This window comes from Choloepus didactylus, chromosome 3, assembly GCF_015220235.1.
Source record: "Choloepus didactylus isolate mChoDid1 chromosome 3, mChoDid1.pri, whole genome shotgun sequence".
NCBI lineage: Eukaryota > Metazoa > Chordata > Mammalia > Pilosa > Megalonychidae > Choloepus > Choloepus didactylus.
Genome location: NC_051309.1, coordinates 97,206,306 through 97,230,473, shown reverse-complemented (window position 1 = coordinate 97,230,473; position 24,168 = coordinate 97,206,306). Strand labels below are relative to the sequence as shown.

Below are 24,168 nucleotides of genomic sequence, written 5' to 3'. Positions count from 1 at the left end.
CTTGCTGCTTCAACAAACCAGAAGACAAGTAATTATCTGTGGGTTAATAAAAAACATGAACTAACAACAACAAAAAAATAACTGTGCACTGATGCTTCCATTTTTTCCCCACAGAATGGAGTCCATTCTGCAGTTTAAGAGCTGTGGATTGCATGCCATAGGACATAAATTGATATTTTGAAATTATTTCAAAAATATTGACCTCCTCTGATTGTACATCTGTCATCTGTGTTGTCTCTTAATTCATGACCAAAAAATGAGTAGAACAAATTAACTGAAGTAAGTTTTATTCCCAGGGATCTAGAAAGCACTCTGCTTGGTGGAGCTGCTCCCTGAGGGAGAAGTAGGAATAAGAGGGAAGAAGATGAGAGGGTGAAGGTTGGTAGGAGTGACTGGATTACATTTCTCTGGGTGATGCACACGCTGGAAAGGACCAAGCATTCAGGAGTTAGGTCTAGGTGTGGGGGACCAGTAGTAGGAGAAAGAGAAGTGGGTTTCACACTTGCAAAGACTGAGATTCATACTGCTATATCTAACAAGTAACTTTATCCTTCTTTCATGTTGCATGATAAAAAAAATCTTCTGTCCAATATTTTCTTACAGTCAAGTGGATAAATATCTCATGAAAATAATAGAAATATTACCACTGTGATATTTCTAAATTTGGAGATTTTAGATAATGAAAATAGGTTTAATCTCTAAACATTCATGTTAGAGTTCATGCCAACGTTATTACTTTCAATTCTAAATGGAACAAAACGTTTACTTGATTTACACAGCATTATAAAGATAAGTGGTAATTTATATGTAATTTGAGTTTCAGAAAATAATTTCATATTATATCTTCCTTTTTCTATGCTCTCATTTTAAGTATTTGGCCTTTTCCACAAACACACTGTTTGCAAGAGGTTAGTGACACATTTGCTTTTCAGAAGTAGGTAGGAAATACAGAGTGCAAAACCTTTTCTCTTGGTTTTTCTTTTTTTCAGTATTTCATCTTTTGTGCTGAATAGTTGAGATGTATTCGTATATGTACGTTCAGATGTATATGATAAAAGACTTGGTATCTTTTAGTATTTTGTCAGTTCTCATCTTGCTGCTTCTCTCTCTCTCTCAGCCAAATTGCTAATCCAACACAAGTGAGTCAGCCTCATCTTAATCCTGCATTATTTCACCCACCTCCAGTCATTGTCAATAAGTTTTGGGGTTGTTTTAATATGGTTGTTCTTTCATAAATACTCCTTGACTCAGGATATCTCCTTATAGTGAGTGAATTTATCCACCTGTAAAATAGCTAATTAGATGACTGTAGAATGTCTGCTTTGAATGACACGTAACTAAATCAAGCATGCAGGAATACATTTGGAGTGTTTGAAATCTGTGATTTACCTGTACCATGGATTAGATATTTGATCATACATGAAGCATGCTTTGAAAGGTGACAGAAATTGATGGATGCTTTAATTTTCTCTTTTGCCTGGACCACCACTTCCTGTTTCTTTGTATGTTTTATAATATTTTGTTGAAACCTGCACATTTTGATATTTTAATTTGTTATCACTGGAATTTAGACTCTGAGGCATCTGTTCTTTAAGCTAGTATTCAGCTAGTGTTATGATAGCGCTTCCCTTCAATGCCAGGAGCTAACAAAAAACAAAAGGAAAAAGGAAAACACTTTTCCCAGTCTTTGCGGATTGATCTGTGTGAGTGTTCTCCTTTGGAGGTTATTCATGCAATGAGTTAAAGAACAGCTCCTGGCCAAAGTGGTCTCCCTGATCCTTTCTGAATGTGTAGCTTGTCTTGAACATAAGCGTGTATTCCTAGGAATTCCCCCATTTACATGGATACAAATGTCTAGTCTTCCCTAGGAAATTCTTTCCTTGTGGTCCTGGGCCTGCACTGTATGTCCTACAACCAGCAGTGCATGCTTCCAGGCAGCCACAATTGACTGCTCTTCAACAGCATTCTGTAAGAGAGCTCTGTGAGCTACCTTTACACATGGGGCAAGTTTTGGGATGGTGAGCCAGTGGTCCAGTTTGCTAATGCTGCCATTTTGCAAAATACCAGAAATGGATTGGCTTTTATAAAGGGGCTTATTTGGTTACACAGTTACAGTCTTAAGGCCGTAAAGTGTCCAAGGTAAGGCATCAACAATCTGGTACTTGACTGGAGAAAGGCTATTGGTATCCAGAAAACCTCTGTTAGGTGGGAAGGCACGTGGCTGGCATATTCTTGCTCCTAGGTTGTTTCAGTTCCTCTCTCAGCTCCTGTTATTCTTCAAAGTGTCCCTCATGGCTGCAGCACCTCCTTCTGTCTATGAACACTTCTATATGACTCCAGTGATTCAATTAAGACCCACCGTAAATGGTATTGCCAAGTTGATTAAGTCACATCTCCATAGAAACACTCAAAGGATTCCACCCTAATCAATGCATCTGCCCCTAAAGATTGCACCAAAGAACATGGCATTTTGGGGGACATAATATATCCAAACAGGCACAGCCAGTGACAAGCGTCATGCTACCACCAGACAGACTGTGCCAGACGTAGATGATCCCAGTATGTGCACAAGGTTACTCTGCTCTCTCTAGAACTGGGAGCATGGGCCAGCTCCTGCTGAGCTGGTGAGGGGATAGGAGCAGTGCCAGCCAGTGTGCCACAAGATACTACCACTTTTAAGTGGCCTTTTTCTTGATCTTGTTCTCACTCTGTTACTGCAATCTTTTAACTGTTTGCTGAAACTTTGAGAAAGATGCTTCTGCCATTCTTGATCATTGTTCAAAGCTTCTGTGTTGGTGGGGCAGGGCTGAATCTTTTCACTCCATCATCTTGATTGGGGTTGAAGGGGGCTAGCCATTGTAGTTAATGTTTTACATGCATTATCACATTTAGTCTTCATAGAACTCTTAGTAATAAGTTGGTACTATTTTAATGCCTATTTTATGAAAGAATAAAATGAAAGGAAGAAAAGTAAAGTAACAGGGGTGGCCAGATTAATTTGACTCCTAAATCTGTGATTAGTTCTAGTCAGAAAATTCTATCTGTATAAGGTCACCAAATAGTGAATCGGAGCTTTCAGCAACATGCAGATAGGGAAACTACTTTACAGATGATTTTGTAGCCTTCTATTTGGAGTTTATCCAGTTGCAGAGATTTAATGTAATTATTATGCTGAACAGAGAAGAGGGCAATCCATTTATATGAGAGAAATTGTTTTTATTAACATTTAACACAGCTTTTACTGTTCTCATATACCTTCTTGTATAAATTATGCAATTCTGGTTGAAGTAATTTTAGTTTCTTTCTCAGTAAACATCATATATTTTTGTGCACCTAAAGCATATGGCCTTATGAATACTTCAATAATACACGTATTTATGAAATCAAGCATTCACTACAGATACTAAGTAAACATTTACTATATGCTGACCATTGGGCTGGATCTGGTAGATATCACAAACAAGAAATACCATTGTTAGCACCCTGTGAAATAGTTCCAACAAATATATTACAAGTATACTTCTTTTTCTGGGAGTTCTTTTTATTTTTTTCTGTAGTAGTTATGCCTGTATATAGATACTAGGAAACAGTGTTTCTTTGTAATGAAAAGCAATATACATGAGGGTTTCAAAATCTTTTCTTTTTTTATTTCAGTGATTTGCAAAATAGGTTTGATTATTTACAGATGTCTATAAATTATCCTTTATTCAAAATGTCTGTAATTGTAATCATGTTATTTTAATTGCAATAGGTTGTAAATTTGCAATAAAAGAACAAGAAAGGAATCTGTAACAGATGTTCTTTCAGCACATGTGATTTCATCCGAGACAATCTAGCACTCATCATGCTTAATCTTCATCAGTTGAAATGGACTGATTTTCAATAACGTGAGCCCTGTGCATTCAAAAGCCTCTGGTACTTACGAAAAAATTTTTTGACTGAGACACTTCTTTTTGTATAGGCGCTAATTTATCCCATGGATTTCTTCAGCCCCTGTTATTATAAATAATTTTATTTATTGTGTATTACTTTAATATTACTTGATCATAAAGGTAGATATCTTTTTTCATACATGTGATTTTGATTTTGGTTATTTTTTTTTTTTTTAATTTCCTGTGTCTCTTTGCATATGTAAAAATGTCATCTATTAAACTAAGTGTTATTTTAAAATAATGGCATAAGTAAATTTTTCTTTGAAATACCTTATCTAGATAGCAGTTTTTAAGGTTTATTTAGATAGCTATAGAATCCTATTGAACAGCACATTAGTAATAATACTTTCATAAAGAAAATACAGCTTAGTTCTGCCTTAGTACTAAATACAATGGAAATAAATTTCAATGAAAATGCAATACTTTCTATAGTGTGTTTATGATTATTACTGGGCCTTAAAACATATGGGGCAAAAAGTAAAAGAGGAAAAAGAAACAGCATGATTACTTTGTTTATTCTTTAAATGATGCTATATGGAAATGAGTGTGAGTAAGGAAGGGTGGGAAGAAGGAAGGACAAGGACAAGAGCAAAAGAGAGACAGAAAGTATAATTGAAAGAAGAGCAGTACATATATGAGTGCTGCATTTATAAAAGGAAAAAAAGAAGAGAGAAGCAAAAGCAGAAACAGGATCATGCAAGCAAAAAGACCAACAACTTTTCTTTTCACTTGCAAGACCAGACATTCACATGCTGACATTCAGAGATCACGTAGAGAATCAAGCTGTTGGGTAAGGAGAAGGTGATGCCTTGAGGCTTGCATTCACAGAAAAGGAGGGGATGTAGGGGAAAAAATGAATAAAAGTTCCTGCCAATGGAATGTGGGGAGAGGCTATTAGATCTTGGCTAGTCCTCAGGTAAATACTGCGACTGCCATTTATCTGGGACTTTAACAGTTGTGATTGCTGGGTACATGACAATAGTTTGAGAGGCTCCCTAAGAAATGTGGGGTGTTACAAGAAACACAGGTAGGGTGAATCCAGAGGTCAGGGTAAGATTTAAAGTGAGTAGCGAAAGGAACAGAATTATCCTCATTTCTTTGCCATTTCTAACAAAAGGGTTGGAAAAGAAAACAATATACTTTCTAGAATACCTCCATTCATTCTGAAAAATTGTATTGTAACCCTGGTGTGATGGTTGGGTTCATGTGTCAACTTGGCTAGGTGGCCTAGCTGTCTGGTCAAGCGGGCACTGGCCTGACGATTTCTTGAGGCTATTTGAGGCTGGTTGGTTTGTCGGATCATCAGTCAATTGACTGCAGCTGACTGATGACTCATCAAGGGGCGTGCTTCCACAGTGAGAGAATGCAATTGGCTGGATTTGGTCCGGGTGATCAGTTGGAGGCTTTTAAGCCGGACGGTTAGAGAACCTTCACTTCTTCTTCAGCTGCTCAGTGAAGCTTTTCCTGGGGAGCTCGTCGAAGTTGCCAGTTCGTTTCCTGAGGAGTTCGTCAAAGTTGTCGGTTCGTTTCCTGAGGAGTTCTTCAAAGTTGCCGGTTCGTTTCCTGAGGAGTTCGTCAAAGTTGTCGGTTCATTTCCCGAGGAGTTCATCGGACGTCTTCCTTGGAGTTGACAGCATGTTGACGGCTCTGCAGAATTTGGACTCGTGCGCTCCTGCAGTTGCGTGAGTCACTTTTACAATTTGATAATAAGAGACATCTCTCATTGATTCTGTTTCCAAGGAGAACCCTAACTAATACACCTGGATAACGAGATAAAATAATTTATTAAGGAAAAATCAGCCTCTGATATGAGTTGAAATTTTATGAAAAGCTTCATTTCCCAAACTCCATACCCAGATTTATTTGTGTGTTTGTTTATCAGTAAACTCTCCATTTCCAAAAAAAGATGGAGACTGAAATCAATGAAATTCTACTCCAAGTGAAAATGTATTTTCTCTTTTTCTTTTAATAGCTGTTTGGGAGAGAGAGAAATACATATTATTGCAGATTATTTTCTGATCAATATTTATACATAACAAACTTTATATTAAATGAAGTCTGAATTCAGTGCAGCCTCATTTTAAATGGACAATCCTAAACAGAGTCATTACTCTAAGAAATAAGAAAAAAAAAATCATGTAACATTTTCTTTACTTTTAGAGCTCAGAAAACACTGAAATTTTAAATAATTTTGCTAACTTTCTACATTTATTCATCAGCAATGCCTATGTAGAAACTCAGCAATTCTATTGCTGAAGCTAAAGTTCAATTTTAAAAAAAATCTTTTTCTCCCCCCATTCATGACTTTTGTTTTAATGTACAAAACTACCTCATATCACTTCAAGGAGTATGCAAGCACACTGATAATAAAATTATACCAAGAAAATAATGTTGGGATTCCACTAAAAGAAAATTTGCAGTGATGTTGTAACTGAGAAGTTAGGATTTAAGGACTGATGTTGATTACTGAATCATTATATAGACATTCCTTTTTACTTTCTGGTATATTAGAGTTGACAGAGGGAAATAACTGACCTGAACTGTAATCCAGCTGCCTTTGCCTTGATCTCTGATAAAGATTGTATAACTTCCATCTTGTGCCCCTGTGATTGTAAAAACCTTGTGACTAACCTTCATTTGTACCCATTTATCCAGGTTTGCTACTTTAGAGTCTTATGTTCACTTAAGACAGATCCTAGTGTTTATTAATGAAGGGTCTTGGTCAGCCCAGAACTAACCCACCCAATTTCCAAAGTTATCTTGATAACCGAAGCTGGATCTAACCAAATGGGTCTGCCTGACATGTGCAGTAGCTTAGACTTTAACCTACAAGTCACCTATACATCATTATAATACTAAAAATCACTCCCATTATCATATTAAGGCTGCCATTTTCTTACATATGTTCTGTAACTAAGCATGTAATCAATCTGCACATGCTCAACAATTAGATTACTTCTAATTACATCATCTGGGGCCACTATACTCATTATCCTAAAACCTGCCAATCTTTTGATGCTATAAAATTATCAGAATTTCTGCTATTCAGTGAGACAGATTTTGGACCTATAGGCCATCTGTTCTCCAGCTTTGCATCTATCCACTTTGAAACCCCAGTGTCTCAGGAATTGGTCATTTGAGCACATAGGGCCAAAGAACCCACCACCTTGGTCTGGTAAAAATGTCAAGTTTTTCTCTTGTGGGACAAATTTCAAGAGTACTAAAACAAGAGAGAGGGAAAAAAAGAACACATAACTGCAAATAATTTTTGGAATTAAGGTAGTAATCTTTGTCCTTTTCCTTCCTGGTTTATGAAGCTAGTTACTAAATTACTCAGAGAATGACATTTCCACAAACCCAAAGGACAGTGAATGACTTAAAATTGTTTCAGGATGAATTCATGACGTTTGAAAGCAGGAACTGCTGTGGGTAGAGAAAGTAGAGACTGCAGTGATTCCCTATCATACATTATAGATGACCTCTGCTTGTGTTTTAGATCATCTAGGCTGGGGGACATACATGAAATGGTGCAGTATCTTTCATCTCTGGTGCTTTTTCACTGTTCCAAGCTGTCTCATGCTGTATCTGACCACAGAGGATGATTTTATACTGGCTATGTTCTATCTCTCAACATTGACCATTTTGACCATTGCTGTTTTTTTCTCTGTCTCCTTCTTATTCCCCTCCTTCCCTCTTTCTCTCCTTGGAGTCCTCCTTCTCTTTCTTTCTACCCCTCTCCTTCTTCCTCCTTCTCCTCCTGATTTTTGTTGTTCTCCTTCTTCTCACTCTAATTCTTGTTTTTGTTCTTCTGCCTCTTGTCTCTGCCATAAAATCTACCAGATAGCCACCAGGAAGTGAGAATCAATAGACAAAGAAAATATTCTGGAGTTTCTCCTTAAAATTCTGTGTTGCTTTTGATTTGTAAGATTTGAAAAATGGTAAACTGTAGACAAGTTATAACTTTTATACAATCATGAAATAAGGTAGTTAGTAACTTTGGGTCATGTGTCCACCAAAAAGAGAATAGCAAGATCAAATTCTGCATATTTATTGTTGAAAGTAGTCATTTTCCTTGAGGCTGGGACCATTTGGCCCCACTGCAAACAGTTTTCTAACAGACCACTTACCAAGATATTCTTTCCATTGGAGTGAATGAGACTAACTTGTTGGCAAAACAACATCTGTGTACTAAGGATATAGTTAGGGCAGGTAGGGCTGATTATTACAATCCAGAAAGAGAATATCATAAGAAAATTTCACATTTTCATTACAAATCTAAAATCTCTATCCAACAACGATAATATTAGCCAAATATAAATGTCACATTTTAACTGTCCAGATTAAAAAAGAAATTAAGAGGAGTTTGGGGATTGGTGGTTACAGTTTCAAATATGTGTCTCCATTAGGTTGAGTAAAATGAATTTTATTAGGAAACTTTCTAAAAGGATCCCCACAAATTTGAGACATCTAATTCCTGCCACATCCCTAGGATGTGCGATGCATTTACTGATCTCAACAATCTTTCACTGCCCGCAGTACCAAAAACTTTACTGATATGCAGTTGGAACGTGTTCTCATGGTGAATACCACGATGCTGTATCAGCATCCTAGCCTGCTTGTTCTTGAGAACTGACTACAGAATCAGTCTTTTGTTACTAATATTTCTCCAAAATTATCTGAAATGTATTCCTTAAATTTGAAAGGATAGTTTCTTTTATGATACCCAAGAATGCTTTTCAGGTATGTAGGTATATTGTTGTGGATGATGCTGAAGATTACTTTTCCCTCAAAGCAGATGTGCTATTTTGAGTGTACCACATGGGAAGAAAGAAGTCAAAATTATACAGAAATGTTGAGTGTTTCCTTGGAGATGTGCCCCACCCAACTATGGGTGATGACTCTGATTTGATAATTGTCGTGGAGGTGTTGGCCCGCCCATTCAGGGTGGGTCAGAATTAAATTACTGGAGCACTATATAAGATCAGACAGAAGGAGCAAGCTGCTACAGCCAAGAGGGACACCTTGAAGAAAGCACAGGAGCTGCAGATGAGAGACAGTTTGAAGATGGCCATTGAAAGCAGACTCTTGCTCTGGAGAAGCTAAGAGAGGACAAATACCCCAAGGGCAACTAAGACTGACATTTTTGAGGAACTGCAGCCTAGAGAGGAACATCCTGGGAGAAGGTCATTTTGAAACCAGAACTTTGGAGCAGACGCCTGCCATGTGCCTTCCCAGCTAACAGAGGTTTTCCAGACACCATTAGCCATCCTCCGGTGAAGGCACCCAATAGCTAATGTGTTACTTTGGGCACTTTATGGCCTTAAGACTGTAACTCTGTAACCAAATAAACCCCCTTTTATAAAAGCCAAAAAAAAAAAAAAAATTATACAGAAATGGCTGTGATGGCCTTTGTTTATTGCTTCCATTCATTGCATGGAGTAGAGTTCAAATTTGGATGAATATAGCGATGTGGGATAGGCCAAAGCCCACTGATGCCCTGGCAGTATACCAACCATTTAAAGGAAACAGAATTAGAGCTTATGAAATAGAATCATGATTGAAGGATGTAATGTTGAGATTCACAAAAAGAAATGAAAGTCACAATAAAAGATGCAATCTCTGGACGGTCTTTTGGATTTCATCTACAGCGTAATTTCCACAGTTTAGTCCTCAGCAGGAAAAAAGAGATTTAAACAGGTCTGTTAAATCTGTCTACATGGTGGGGTAGGGAATAGGATACAGCAGGGAACTGAATGAAGGGCTGGGACTCTAGAATATTCTTTGTTATCAAGATTATTCTGCAACAAATCACGAAAATTCCTGCATGAGAATACATCTAAAATATCAACATAAGGAAAGCACATGTTCTTGAAATATATTTGATGCATAAATGGCAAATAACTGTCTTTGTCTGTGTTTAATTTTTTTCTTACCATGTATATTATCCATCCACCTCAAATTACTCTTGATAATGGCTAGAAAAGGTGAAAAAATACATTTTTCTACATATATTTTCTGGTAAGTTACTGTCATCCTAATCCACAGATTCATATAGATGAAGAAATAGACTTGTGGTCTTCTTTAAACAGATTATGCACAATTAAATGTGCTGATGGTTATGGTGTTGAGAACAAAGATAAATGAGGGGAAATAAACAACACAATTTAGAAAGTGTCTGTAATTGTACTTTTGGTAAGAGGAAACAGTATATCAATTTCTTTATTAGTGACTAAAATAAGCAAAGAAAAATAGAATATTTATGTTTATAAAGACATCCACCTCTAAGGTTATATCACGTAGTATTCCCACTGTTAATGTGAGTGGACTTGATGTAAGCATTGATTTGAATCCCGTAAAATAGGAAATCCAAATTATCTGAATACAGATAATTCACTGAAAAACACCTACTCCTGGTCTGTGTCAGGTAGGATTTTCACAGTTACTTTCAGTGGACTTCTTATAAGTATTGATTTAAATCTAAATAATAGTAAATAACATTACAACTGGGTTCTATTGTAGGCTGATATTTAAAAACCCTATGAACGTAATGTTTTAAAGCACAATTCTAAATATTACATTCAACACTTAGTACCTAGAAAAATGTTTTGACTAAAGCCTGCGCTTTGATAATTCATGAAGACATCCATAAATAAAAGTAATAAAAATTCAAAAATTTGTATTTTTTCCAGAGTGTGTTGTTTAATTAGGATGCCAGTACAGAGAAATTAATACTACTTTTGTTGTTGTTTTCTCTAAATACAAATGCAGCACAGCTCATTCTCTCTGAGCTATGATAAAAACATTCAAAGGAAGGTGCTTAGTAACATTTGCTGGCTTTTTTATGAAATCTTGGGTTTGAAACCATTGAGGCAACAAGCATCTTTTCCTTCAACAAGAGAGAGCAACTCAGCTAAACTGTACTCTCTAGGAAGTTCAAGCCTGTATTTGTTTTGCTTTATGTGTCCAACATATGCTTTGCAATAATAGATGATAAGTTAACGTTGTGAAAATTTTGCTGTGTTAAAATTGCCTTCGATGAAGACAAAGAATATAACTCACTAGTTTCCAATGTGAAAAAATTTGATACTAATAAAGCATAGTAATTTTTAAAAAATCAGGGTCCTTTTCTAAGCTATCAAGCTATGTACTCATTTTTTCAAACTTAGATATTCATTTGAGTTAGTAAATTTATATTTTGAGACAAATAGGCAGATGTAAAAAGAAAAATCCTTTTGAGGACTAAATAATAAAGATAACAGAAATATTGAATGGCTTATTTTTAATCAGTTCTTAGTGCCTAAATAATATTAGCTCATTCTTCCTAAAGGAGAATTTTGACTGGTGAAAGATAGTAAGAAAAAACAATTTTAGGAAGTAGGGTCAACCAAGATGGCAGCATAAGATGTTTGAGTACTATTCCCTCACAGAAGTGAACAAGTAGCAAAAACTGGCAGACCCTCCTTCCACAAAATTCTGGAAAACAGTTGAAGGGGTGCAGTTACTGGGTGAGTGCCAAACTAAGAAAACACAGCTTTAAAAACAGTAGCAGGAGCTGGGAGTGGTGTGGTGTGAAACCAGCCTACACTCCCATCGTGGGTCCCTGGGCTTGTTCAGAAGGGAGCAGAGTAACCCTTATGTGCACACTGGGGTGCCAATAAGTCAGTGCCTAGCTATGTGGTAGAAGTTTGAAATCTGAACCAGGAAACTTGTCTCAGGCTCAGCCTCCCAGAACCTATCCTGCAGGCAGAAGCAGCTTGTGGATAGCTAAAGCAGTGTAAGAAACAATTGAGTCAAAGTGGCTAGCAAAGGCCAGTGTGACTCTGGAAAATTTATTTCAAATGCAACATTTATCTAAATTGACTTACTTGATATTTATTTGCATATTATTTGTTGTATGTGATTTATCATGTCTGTCACAAAGTAGCTATTTATTAAATAATTGATGAATGAATAAATATGAGATTGGGGTCTTAGTATACTGGGAGTTTGCTGGGGAGGAAGTTCTAGTGAGAGAGAAAGGCTTTGCAATTTAATCTAAAGAATAATATATATGATATCTGCTGACCCATGGAAGAAATTTTTTAAAAATCACAACACTAAATTTTTTCTACATGAGTAAATTTGATAATGTCAATTAGCATGCATTACTAAAGTAATTGTCTTACATTATACTGGGTGACTGTCTTAAAAATAGCAAAGTAAGACCATAACTTAAAAGTTGCTATAATGCATCTTTGCTATTGGTAGCAATTTGTAATTTAGTTGTAACTTAATATAATTTAACTGAATTTCTACAAACTAGATATTCATTTGAGTTAGTATAAATATACTAGTGTATAAATATACTAATATAGTATCTATATATAGTATCCATAAATATGTATAATATAGTATCTATATATAATATCTATAAATATGTAATACTATAAAGAATAAAATAATGAAAATTCCAAACTTGACAGCATCATTTAATCCTAAAAGTTCTTAATTATCCAGTTGGAAAATCAATATATTAAATTGTGCATGGCAGTGTCAAATATTGTCAAATGACTTACTTTCTTCTGTTCTGCTAACATGAAAGAAAAAGCAATACACTGAAGTTACTTGATGATTCTGAATTGAAAAGTATATTTGGAAAATAAAAATTATATTTAATCTATTAGTGCTTGAAGCAGTAAAATGAAAAACATTTTACATTGTTATGAATTTTTAGGCAGAAACTGGGGAAAGTATCAAAACTTCTCATAGGTTTTTTAAAATGACACATCTACATATAACAGGATACCAGAACCTAAGATGGCGGCTAGGTGAGACAGGGCAAAAAAACACCTCTGTGAAAAATACTAGATAAAAGCCAGAAAGTGACCCAGAACACCAGTTCCCAGCGATGCAGCAGCCAGACAAAGTCTGCTAAATCCACAGGGAGTGTGCACTTGGTGAAACTGGGAGTCTGCATTCTGAAAGGAGTGAGTGAGTCGGCTGAAAGTCCAGTGGCCATGCTGCGGTATGGGGAAACCATGGGTTGGCATTTGGAGATGGACTAGTTCTTTTAAAACAAAAAAACACAGGAGCAGCTGCCGTTAAGATGGTGAGAACCACGCAGTAAAGCATGGCAGGAGCAGACTGTGCCAGCGTCTCAGTGTCTGGTGTGGAGGATAGCCCGCTGCTGATTGTCTCAGGGCCAGGGGGGCAGAATGGAGCCAAAAGGAGAAAGAAACCGCACCTCTTGCAGCCATCTCCCTGGCAGGCAGGGGATGCTCCTGCCTGGGCCTGACCCACAGCCCAGAGCCACTCCAAGAAACCCAGTGTGATGGGGAATTTTTCCCACAGCACTGTGCACACAGGCCACAACATCGGCTGTGGACAGTGGCCTTTGGTGCACCTGCAGCTGGTTGTCCTGGAACTGGGAAGGCAGAGCTGTGCGAGGAGGGGGAGATTAACACGCCCTATTCAGCCATCTTTGCAGCAGGCTGGGTGCACCCCTGCATGGCCTGGTGGCCCAGGGCTTCCCTGGCAGGCCGGCGTGCACTTGTGATGTGGCACAGCCTTCCCTCAGCAGAGGTCCTGGAAGAGCACAGCTGAGAGGGGGGACCCACTCGGAAATCTCAGGGAACCTACGCAAATGCCAGGGGCTTGTGGGTCAGCTGCAGCAACAATCTGTGGCAAGACTGAAATGAAGGCTTAGACTCTTGCAACAACCTTAAACCTCCAGGAACACCTGGGAGGTTGGATTATTAAAGCTCCCCTGCCTCCCTAACCACCCAGACACACGCCCCACATTCAGGATGGACAGCACCAACAACACATCCAAACTTAGTGCACCAAGTGAATCCCACAAGAATCAGATCCCCACACACCATGCAGATGAAGCTGGGGAGAACTGACTCGAGGGGAATAGGAGATGTGCAGATGCCATCTGCTGGTTAGATAGAGAAAGTTAATGCTACCAAGCTGTAGATCTGACAAATTAGAAATCGGTATTTTTTATATCTGGAAAGAACCTTATCAAGTAAAGCAAATGCCAAGAGGCCAAAAACAACAGAAAATCTTAAAGCATATGATAAAACCAGATAATATGGAGAACCCAAACCTAAATACCCAAATCAAAAGATCAGAAGAGAAACACTACTTGGCACAATTAATCAAAAAATTAAGGACAAACAATGAGAGCATGGCATGGGATATAAAGGACATGAAGAAAACCCTAGAAGAGCATAAAGAAGAAACTGCAAGAGTAAATAAAAAAATAGAAGATCTTTTGGAAATAAAAGAAACTGTTGGCCAAATTAAAAAGACTCTGGATACTCATGATACAAGATAAGAGGAAGTTGAACAATGACTCAGCCTCCTCAAGGATCACAGAATGGAAAATGAAAGAACAAAAGAAAGAATGGGGAAAAAATCAAAAAAATTGAAATGGATCTCAGGGATGTGATAGGTAAAATAAAACATCCAAATTTAAGACTCATTGGTGTCCCAGAAGGGGAAGAGAAGGGTAAAGGTCTAGAAAGAATAGTCAAAGAAATTGTTGGGGAAAACTTCCCAAACCTACACAATATAAATACACAAAGCGTAAATGCCCAGCAAACTCCAAATAGAATAAATCCAAATAAACCCACTCCAAGACATATTCTGATCAGACTGTCAAATACTGAAGAGAAGGAGCAAGTTCTGAAAGCAGCAAGAGAAAAGCAATTCACCACATACAAAGGAAACAACATAAGACTAAGTAGTGACTACTCAGCAGCCACCATGGAGGTGAGAAAGCAGTGGCATGACATACATATAACAGGATAGAAATTGTCATTCATCCACCCTCCAGTTGTCAGCCCCTAGGTCACCCTCTTCCCCGGCAGCCTGAATCTCGTAGTGAGGAGAGTTTGGGTATGAAGACCCAGATATTTTGGCTCATCGTGGGGCATTCTGATAGACAATACTCGCTTCAGAGTTCCCTGCAGAGTTGGCTAGGTTTTGTCAGGCCAGTGTGGCTGCAGTTTAAAACCTCCTGCATAATTATTGAGACTTATACATACAGTAGTGCATCCATTCCTTTTATTAGAGGGTAAGCATTCTATTGTACAGAATATACTAGAATTTGCTTAACTATTCACCTGTTGATGGACATTGGGCTGTTCCCAGTTTTTGGCTATTCCAAATAAAGCTACTATGAACATTTGTTTAAAGTCTTTGTATGGATGTATGTTTTCAAGTTTTGGCAAAATTTTGGAAAATATAGTCTGTTACAAGGAGATTGTGAGTTTTCATGAATGGTGTGTGTGGGGCGGGGGGTACAGAGCACTCTTACAATTGATGGGAATAAGGATTGGTACAAATCATTTTAAGGACAATTTGATAGTGCTCATCAAAATTGAAAAATGTTTATCCTTTGTTCTAGAAAGTTTCCTTAATTTACTAAGATATTGGGAAAATTACTTAACCTCTATGTGCCTTTGTTTCTCATGAGTAGAAAGAGGATGATATTAATACGTAATATGTTGGGTTATAGTCGGCATTAAATAAATTAATTCATAGAAATTGCTTGCCATAACAACAAAAAAACAAATTTCATTATTCCAAATCCTGCCTCTAGCCTCTCTAGCTGTGGAATGTGGTCACTTTAAAAACATCTTGTCTATGTCTGCTTCTTCAACTATAAAAGTGATGTTAATAAAAGTACTAATTTTTTTTCAACAATTTTTTTGGAGGATCAATGAGATATTATATGCATATTGTTTAAAAGAGAATTGGGACATAGTGTGCACCCCAAAGATCTTAGTATTAATACAGAATATTATGTACCCTTTTAGGAATAGAGGCAGACTTGTGTGTACTGCAGTGGAAGGATACTAGAGAAAGAAAATTTTATTTTTGCCCCTGTCAATGTATAATGGGAGCCGTCAAATGATCCAATTATGTATCCTCAGACTTGGAGGCAAATGTTCAAATATTTGTTAATTACTACTTTATCCAATTATTACAGGAAGAGGAAAATAAAATTGTTAAACATGTTTCAAATTTCTAATTCAAATTTCTTGATTTTGATTGCAAAGGAAAATTTTAATTTCCTTCACTGGCCCGCCCGCTATGAGGATCACCTACAGCTGCATTGCTAATGGCCGAGGGGTCCTAGCGGAGCTGCCCTCACTGGTTGCTCCTATCAGGAAGCAGCAGCAACAGTGCCTTGACTAGTGCTTCTTAGAGCTGAAGCAAAGACCATAACTCAAATGGGAAGGTTAGTGATACTTTTGTGAAAAACCCTTTGATGTCACAAGAACATTTTTCTCCTTCACATGCAGTCGCTGCAGATTTTCAGCAAGTATTAGGAAAGTATATGGAGCCAGGCCCGACTCCAGGTCTGGGACAGGAAACGTATAAGCCGGGAACATGTTTTCACACCAGAAACAAGGAAGCTATCAAAGACTACTGTGTTCATCTCCCAGCTTGAAGAGGCTGCTACTGGTCAATGATGGAATAATTTGAGCATCAAAAAGAATACTAACTGCAGTGAATTGTAACAAATATGTTGAATATGCTAAAATCCATGAATTCCTAAACACTAGCAAAGGGGAAAACATCCCTTGTCAGTCACCTTTGGAAGGTGCAGAGGCTCCACCTAACTATTCTGAAAACTGATAAAAGAAAGGATCAAGCATGTATTCTGACTTTCCTATATAAACTGGACCTCAGAATAACCAAATAATTATGGAAGAAATACTTTGGTTTTGTTTATTGAGGTATTCTTGTTCACAAATTAAGGAGTGATAAAATACCATTTTGTAAACCCTAATTAAATAATGGGTATAGGTAATCATCATCAGGGACTGGTAGGAATATTAGGTGAAAAATTGATGGGGAACTTCTTAATGGATGAATCAGACTCCTAAACCCACAAAATCACCAAAAAAGAGAGACAGTTGTTACCTGTCCTGACGCCACACGATGAGTACTATACAGCATACACCCGAAGTATTCTCGCCCAAAACATCAAACCTGAATCTGACCAAGCCTTTAGATCTAGCTGCCAGTTTACAGGAAATAAAAAGTCCACGTTAAGCAATACCATAGCGATGCAATCAGCAAAATCCAGAATGTAAGAGATGCTACAAGATGAGTGACCCAATTTCTTCAACGAATAAGTTGAAAGGGAGAAAAACATTAAGGAGAACCCACAGATTAAAAAAGACTTAAGAGACTTATCAACCAAATGCAATATGTGGACTTTGGATCTTTAGTCAACAAGACAATTGTAAAAGAACTATGTTTTTTAATAAATTTGTATGTAAACTGAATATTTGATGATATTAAATATTTATCCAGATGTGATAATGGTGTTGTGGTTATGTGTTTAAGAAAAATGTGGCCCTATCTTTTATGGATACAAACTGAAGTATTTACAGATAAAATGATAGAATGTCCTGGATTTGCTTTAAAAATAATACAGGAAGGGAAGGGATAATCAGTAGGAGGATAGATGACACAAGATTGGCTATGTGTTGATAAATGGCTGAAACTAGGTGATGGATACATAGGGGTAGTTATACTATTCACTCTACTTTTGTATACATTTGAAATTTTCCATAATAAAAATGTTAAGTATGAAGGAAAAAAAAATCAACTCAACAGCAAATAAGTAAAAATCAAAGTTTAAAAAACATTTAGTCTTTAAGCAATTTACTTGAATATGTGAATGTAGGAAATATATGCTATTTATTTATATACACAGAGAATAACAAAATTAAGTGTTTTATTGGAAAGACTACTGTAACTGACAATATTGGGTGATTTCCATTTTATTAGACTTCTTTACATTGAAATGACTTAATGTGACAAAACTAAAATAGGATAGTTATACCAATAAATGCACTTTGTTTTGTACCACCAAATCTCTTTAGGAGCAAGAACTCCAATATATATGGGCTATCCAAAAGGTATTCAAATAATTTTATGAAACACATGAACTTACAGCTTTACTCAGATTTTTTTTAAGTTGGCTTTCATTTCATGTAGCAAAAAACGAAAAACAGAGCAGACGTGCATACAAAGATAAATAAAAACACTGCAGTTTCTCAGTAGAGGTTTCTGCATTTCCTACTAACTTATGTACGGTATAACAAGTAACCACTAAATGTAGTAACAGGTGGAAATTTGGCAGGAATTGTTCCTTTTACAAGTCGCAACCACACTTCCTGCCCGTAATTTAATTCTAATAAGGCATCCCCTGTCAAAACCCTATCACAGTGTATCACACTGTTAATATTTTCAGACTCAAATGCCAGCTTGTCTCTTCCATCAACCACTAAAAATCCAGAGATATGAGCACTAAATGACTCAATGGTATACTTGAAAACATATACCCCAAGATAGGGGATTCTGAATTTTCCTGTTCTTGGAGTATATGAAGCTCCATAATTGACATCCAAATTGTTAAATAGGATGGGACCAGGTGTAGTCATTCCATATGTATGAGATGCAAAAAATGCCACCATCGGTGCATATCTATAAGATCCTTTGGAAAAATCTGTTAGAGAAAAAAAAATGGAAAGGGTTAATTCTCATGTCTTCATCTTATTTTGTCTTTCCTCGTATCATTTTTTCTCTTGTATCTTTATCCTTCTAATTCCATTATAAAAAGGATTATTAAAAGCAAAAAGGTTATCCAACAGATTTAACAAGGGCATATGTGCCCATTCTGTTGGCTCAATTACTCTAAATAGCCTCCCAGAGCCAGACTCAGTTTCTCCATTTATATCAGGAGACAATGAAAATAACACTGATACCTCCCTCACAGAAATGCCTCAAAGATTAATTTGCATGTTTCTTTGATCTCCCCAGAGATAAAGGAATTCAAAGCACTCTTTGATTATTATGGTATGCAGAATGTTTTAAAGCCCCTTGCAGGAATTGAAGCTGACATGATATGGAAGCAATTTTTCCAGTACCTTGTCAAACAGTTTCTAGAGGCTGAAATGGAAACCAAATGAAGTCATATGCACTAAAGAGAAGTAGACAAAAGGAATTTTCTATGTAATTAATGCCAAATATACTTACAAAGGCTGATATTTTAAAATAGACTAAAAAAAATCTGCTTTTCACTCTACAGCATATTAAGAAAAGCCTGATTTCAAATGGTTTTTGCTGCCATTAAGAACTTATTTTAAATGCTGCACATATTTTCTTGTATAAAAATCAGGAATGGTGTGCTTTTGAAGTAAATCTAAAGCAACAGATACTTAAGAAGCCAAAGGGATAAAAAAGGCATTTTGTCTTACTGAATATATTTGAGTACTTCCTAACTGCCCTCACCCAGACAAAATGGCACTATTAGGTTAAACTTCAAAGAAGCCATGCTGCTAAACACATATTAAAGCCTTATTAAAATGACCATATCTGACATGAATTAAAAGTGTATGTCTCTAACAGCTTGTTTGAGGAGAAAGAGTTTATACCAATCAGATATAAACATCTGCATTTTCTTTTAAGATATACAAGCAAAAGTAAAAAAAGGAGGGGAAGTAGGATTTTCAACAAACTGCCTCCAGTATACCAATACTGCAAATACCAACAAGTACATATAAATATGAATTTAACAGATGAAAACACATTTCCATTTGTAAATAAGCATTTTACATTATTCAGCAGATTTTGGAAGTAAAAGGAATTAATTCTTAAATGAATCCAGATTATGCAGGCTTAAATATTTATTCATACATATTTTCAAAAACAGTTCCTGTTTATGACATTGAGCAAAGCCAAGGATGCATGTACTTTTCTTACCTGGAGCTAAAGCATTTTCTTCCACTAGCTTTACAGTACAGTTGTTACCAGCAAAAGGATGTCGACAAGCACAGGTAAAGCTAGTTCTTCCATTGATACACGTGCCCCCGTTCTGGCATGGGGACTTACTGCAGCCTGAATACTCCTCTGCTGTGAGAAAGAATTGAGATAAAAGAAGATTAAGTGACCTATTTTCCTGCTGTTCTCAAATTGTAGCTTGCGGCAGAATGCGAAGAACACCGAACTAGGAATCAGAATGGGTTCCCAGGCCGGGGTCACCAGCCAATGTAGTTGCAGGACCTCACACAAATCCTTCAGCTCTCTGAGCTCCCTTCCCTTTTCTGTGAAGTGGGGATAATTCTCAGATCGATTGCATTTATTTGTATGAGAAAGTTTAGATTTTGGTCAACTGTAGAACAGATTAAGAATACACAGATCATGTATATTTGGAACTGGAACATGATAAATGTACTTGTTCAAATCATTGGAGAAAAAAATGTATATTCAATTCATGGTGCTGAATTATTTGGATTCCATAAAAAACTTAAATTCCATGAGTAAAAAAACACTAACTGTAAAAAAATAAAACTATAATTGCATTATAATCAAACAGGTAAATATCTTTATAGGCCTTTATAATTTGGAGAAACTGTTTGAAAACAAAACAAAAACCAGAAGCTGTGAGAGGAAAAAGCAACCAAATTAAACCACCTGAAAATTAGACTCGTGCAGTGTAAGCCACCATTATTAACACGCAACAATAAGTGACAGACTAGTAGAAAAGATTTTCAACAGCTATAACAACCTGATGAGTAACATCCACAATAATAAGTGACAGATTAGGAGAAAAGATTTTCAACAGACATAACAAGCTAATGACTGATACCCATAATATAAGAAGAGCTCTGAAGAGTAAAAAAAAAAAAAAAACAAGAAAAAAATGGTTAAAGGATATGGGTAGGCAAATCAATAAACAAAAAATATGAGAGCCTTCTAAAATTTTTTTTTTTTTTTTTTTTTTTGTAGTAAATTTTTTTTTTTTTAATCATCATTTTATTGAGATATATTCACATACCACGCAGTCATACAAAACAAATTGTACTTTCGATTGTTTACAGTACCATTACATAGTTGTACATTCATCACCTAAATCAATCCCTGACACCTTCATTAGCACACACACAAAAATAACAAGAATAATAATTAGAGTGAAAAAGAGCAATTGAAGTAAAAAAGAACACTGGGTACCTTTGTCTGTTTGTTTCCTTCCCCTACTTTTCTACACATCCATCCATAAACTAGACAAAGTGGTGTTTGGTCCTTATGGCTTTCCCAATCCCATTGTCACCCCTCATAAGCTACATTTTTATACAACTGTCTTTGAGATTCATGGGTTCTGGGTTGTAGTTTGATAGTTTCAGGTATCCACCACCAGCTACCCCAATTCTTTAGAACCTAAAAAGGGTTGTCTAAAGTGTGCATAAGAGTGCCCACCAGAGTGACCTCTCGGCTCCTTTTGGAATCTCTCTGCCACTGAAGCTTATTTCATTTCCTTTCACATCCCCCTTTTGGTCAAGAAGATGTTCTCCGTCCCACGGTGCCAGGTCTACATTCCTCCCTGGGAGTCATATTCCACGTTGCCAGGGAGATTCACTTCCCTGGGTGTCTGATCCCACGTAGGGGGGAGGGCAGTGATTTCACCTTTCAAGTTGGCTTAGCCAGAGAGAGAGGGCCACATCTGAGCAACAAGCCTTCTAAAATTTTTAGATGTTCATCTCACTGCTAATTAAGGAATGATAAATTAAAAGAAGAAATTATTTTTTACATCAAGTTACAAAATGTAAAAAGATAGAAAATGTTCTGTCAAGGTGATATAAAGGAAAATTGGCAATTTCACACCATGTTGGTTAGAGTTTAAATTATCAGAACCTTTTGATAGGGCAATTTGACCATATTTATCAAAATTTAAAAGGTTCACTTCCTTTGGGCCAGAAATTTCTTCTACTGGAAATACATATTACAGACACTTCCCCAAGTGTACAAAGATGTTCAAGGATGTCCCTTATGACATCATTTGCATTAGTGAAAAATTGAAACACACCTAACTGATCAGTGATGTGGGACTTGTCAAATACATTGCAATATGTTCCCATTGAGGAATATTAGACAGCAGTTAAAGATTGAAGTAGATACACAGCACATTTGGTTTACTGAAGATATCAAGTTACAGTTCACACAGTCCATATAAAATAATTTTATTTATTTAGAAAACTTCAAACTATGAATATGGTTATAAACATAATTACACAATTAGGCAAACGCCAGAAAGGGGTTGGAACTCCTTACACTTCTGGCCAGTTTCCGCTATGGTGCCACCTGGTGGTAATAGTGTGAAGTTTACAATTTACTCATTTTAAATACCGTGATTAACGATTTTTAAATTTGGGCTTATTTGTTTTGTTTAATATTTTGCTCATGAAGTAAGATTGAGAAATATTTTACAGTCTTTCTATTTCACATTTGCATAATTCAAATTCATGTAAAATGTGACCCAACTGCATGCCTGAATTAGAAATTTTCAAAGAAATTATATTAATATATTGCTTACGTAATTAAAGAATAATTTCAATATATTCTATATGATAACCTATAAACTGATTTCCTCATTAAGAAAATTGTGATAAATATTACACATATGCAATACCTTTTAACATCATACATTTCTTTAACAGCATTGCTTTTACCAACCATGTGAAGAGGCTATTAAACTCTTTTCATTTGCTGTTATCTTTGTTAGAGAAGTCAGAGATACCTGTGAGGTGACCAACGCCTAAAACTCACCAACCCCCAACTCCTTCTGGGGGAATCACAACACACCCTAAGCAGCCATCTTCAGGCCCTCTGCTACCTCCATCTCCTTTCCGATTGTGTGCCGTTCCACAACCTGGGAGACATGTTACATCTAATGAAAAAGCCAGGACAGACCTTAAACCTGGACACCTGGACTAAGCAGCCCCAGATACTTACCAGAACAGGAATTCTCAATGGCAGGGCCCCCTCTCTACTGAGAAGGATAAACACCACATGCGGTCTGCAGAGCTGCCATCTACCAACCCTCATCTCTAGCCAACTGGCCACCTCAGGAGACCAGCAGAGATGGGACTACTTCCCCTGCTCTTTCGGACTCTTTGTGCTGTGTAAATGACAGAGATTTTTGCCCTTCTGGACTCTGTACTGTGCAAAGGTACATTTGCCGAAAGTTTCTGTTGTGCCCTGAACCTGTGTTCCCACAATGCTTCATTAGAGCAACTTACCCCACAGTTCTCATTCTAAAACCAAACTCATTACTTGACAGCTTTCAAAATGGCGGTAATTCTTTATTACCTATATACGTGTAAATCCTATTTGTCAAAGCACTGATTTCATTTACTTTCACATTTTCTGAATCTATCATAATGATCCCCTCACATGATCGGTGTTCCATTAATATGTATTTAGTTAGGAATGAATGAGTCATCTGTGCAATGAAGCTGGGGAACAGTGAATTATTTATATAATCTGATCAGCTCTATAATTCCAATTTTCTCAGATGAGAAAATGCCACTGTAACCTTTAAACCCCATCCTGCCCCGGAATCAGAGAACAAACCTCTTCTAGAAAGGAGGACATTTCCTCTAAGATCCCTGGATTTTCCATAGAGGTGTGTGGCATTCCTGTGGGTATAAACACTATGTAAATAGGACCTCTTGAAGAAGTTGTGGACAACTGAAGAAGGGTAGACCTTATTGGTGGCCTTATAAAGAGAACTAGTAAGTCACTGAAGGGGAAAAAGGAGAGGGCACCCCCATTGGACAGGAGGAAAAGATAGAAGCCAAAGAACCCCAAGGATTCCCAGCAGCCAGCACCACAACGCTACAGATTTTGAGGAGAAAGCAAGCCTTGACAGTATCTTGAGTTTGGACCTCTTCCATCCTCAAAACTGTGAGCCAATAAATTCCTCCTGTTAAACCAAAATCAGTCTGTGGTATTTGTGATAGCAGACTGGAATTCTAAGGCAAGGCACATATATTTTCAACTTTTAATGCAGTTTTGTCTTTCCTTTTATTAGAATTGTTTCTGTTGAACAAGGTTTATACTTCCATTGTTCCAGAAATATTTCATATGCCCCTGCCCAATAGTTCCTAGACTAGCCAATATTTATTAATTAGCTTATATTAAAGTTTTACATTTGTTGTTCTAATCCCTCATATTCTGTTCATTGAAGCAGAGATTGATGGAAGGAAGCATTGTTTGCAATCATCTTTACTGCTTTGCTTTCCTTTCAAGAAAGCTATCAGTATCATCTTCATTTTCATTCATCTTTCTGTATCACATCTGTTGTTCTTGATACATTTTTTCCTGGGATCTTTCCTCTCAACCCTTCAAATACCATTTTAAATCAGATTTGATTATATCAGCAGTC

At 36.8% G+C, this 24,168-nt stretch overlaps 1 protein-coding gene across 3 annotated transcripts in view; it reads right to left on the bottom strand.

The window, feature by feature from the left end:
- Nucleotides 1-17,659: 17,659 nt before the first annotated feature.
- The window catches only part of MMRN1 (multimerin 1), an 85,298-nt gene continuing 78,789 nt past the window's right edge, over nt 17,660-24,168 (bottom strand). For 2 of the 3 annotated variants that reach the window (XM_037829008.1, XM_037829009.1), the window contains exons 7-8: nt 19,707-19,856; nt 17,660-18,450 (exon numbers count right to left, since the gene is read on the bottom strand). In XM_037829008.1, the coding sequence (XP_037684936.1) occupies nt 18,029-18,450; nt 19,707-19,856 (572 nt within the window). In that variant the 3' untranslated portion in view covers nt 17,660-18,028. The remainder of the gene's footprint in view (nt 18,451-19,706; nt 19,857-24,168) is intronic. The other variant, XM_037829010.1, reaches the window with a different exon arrangement.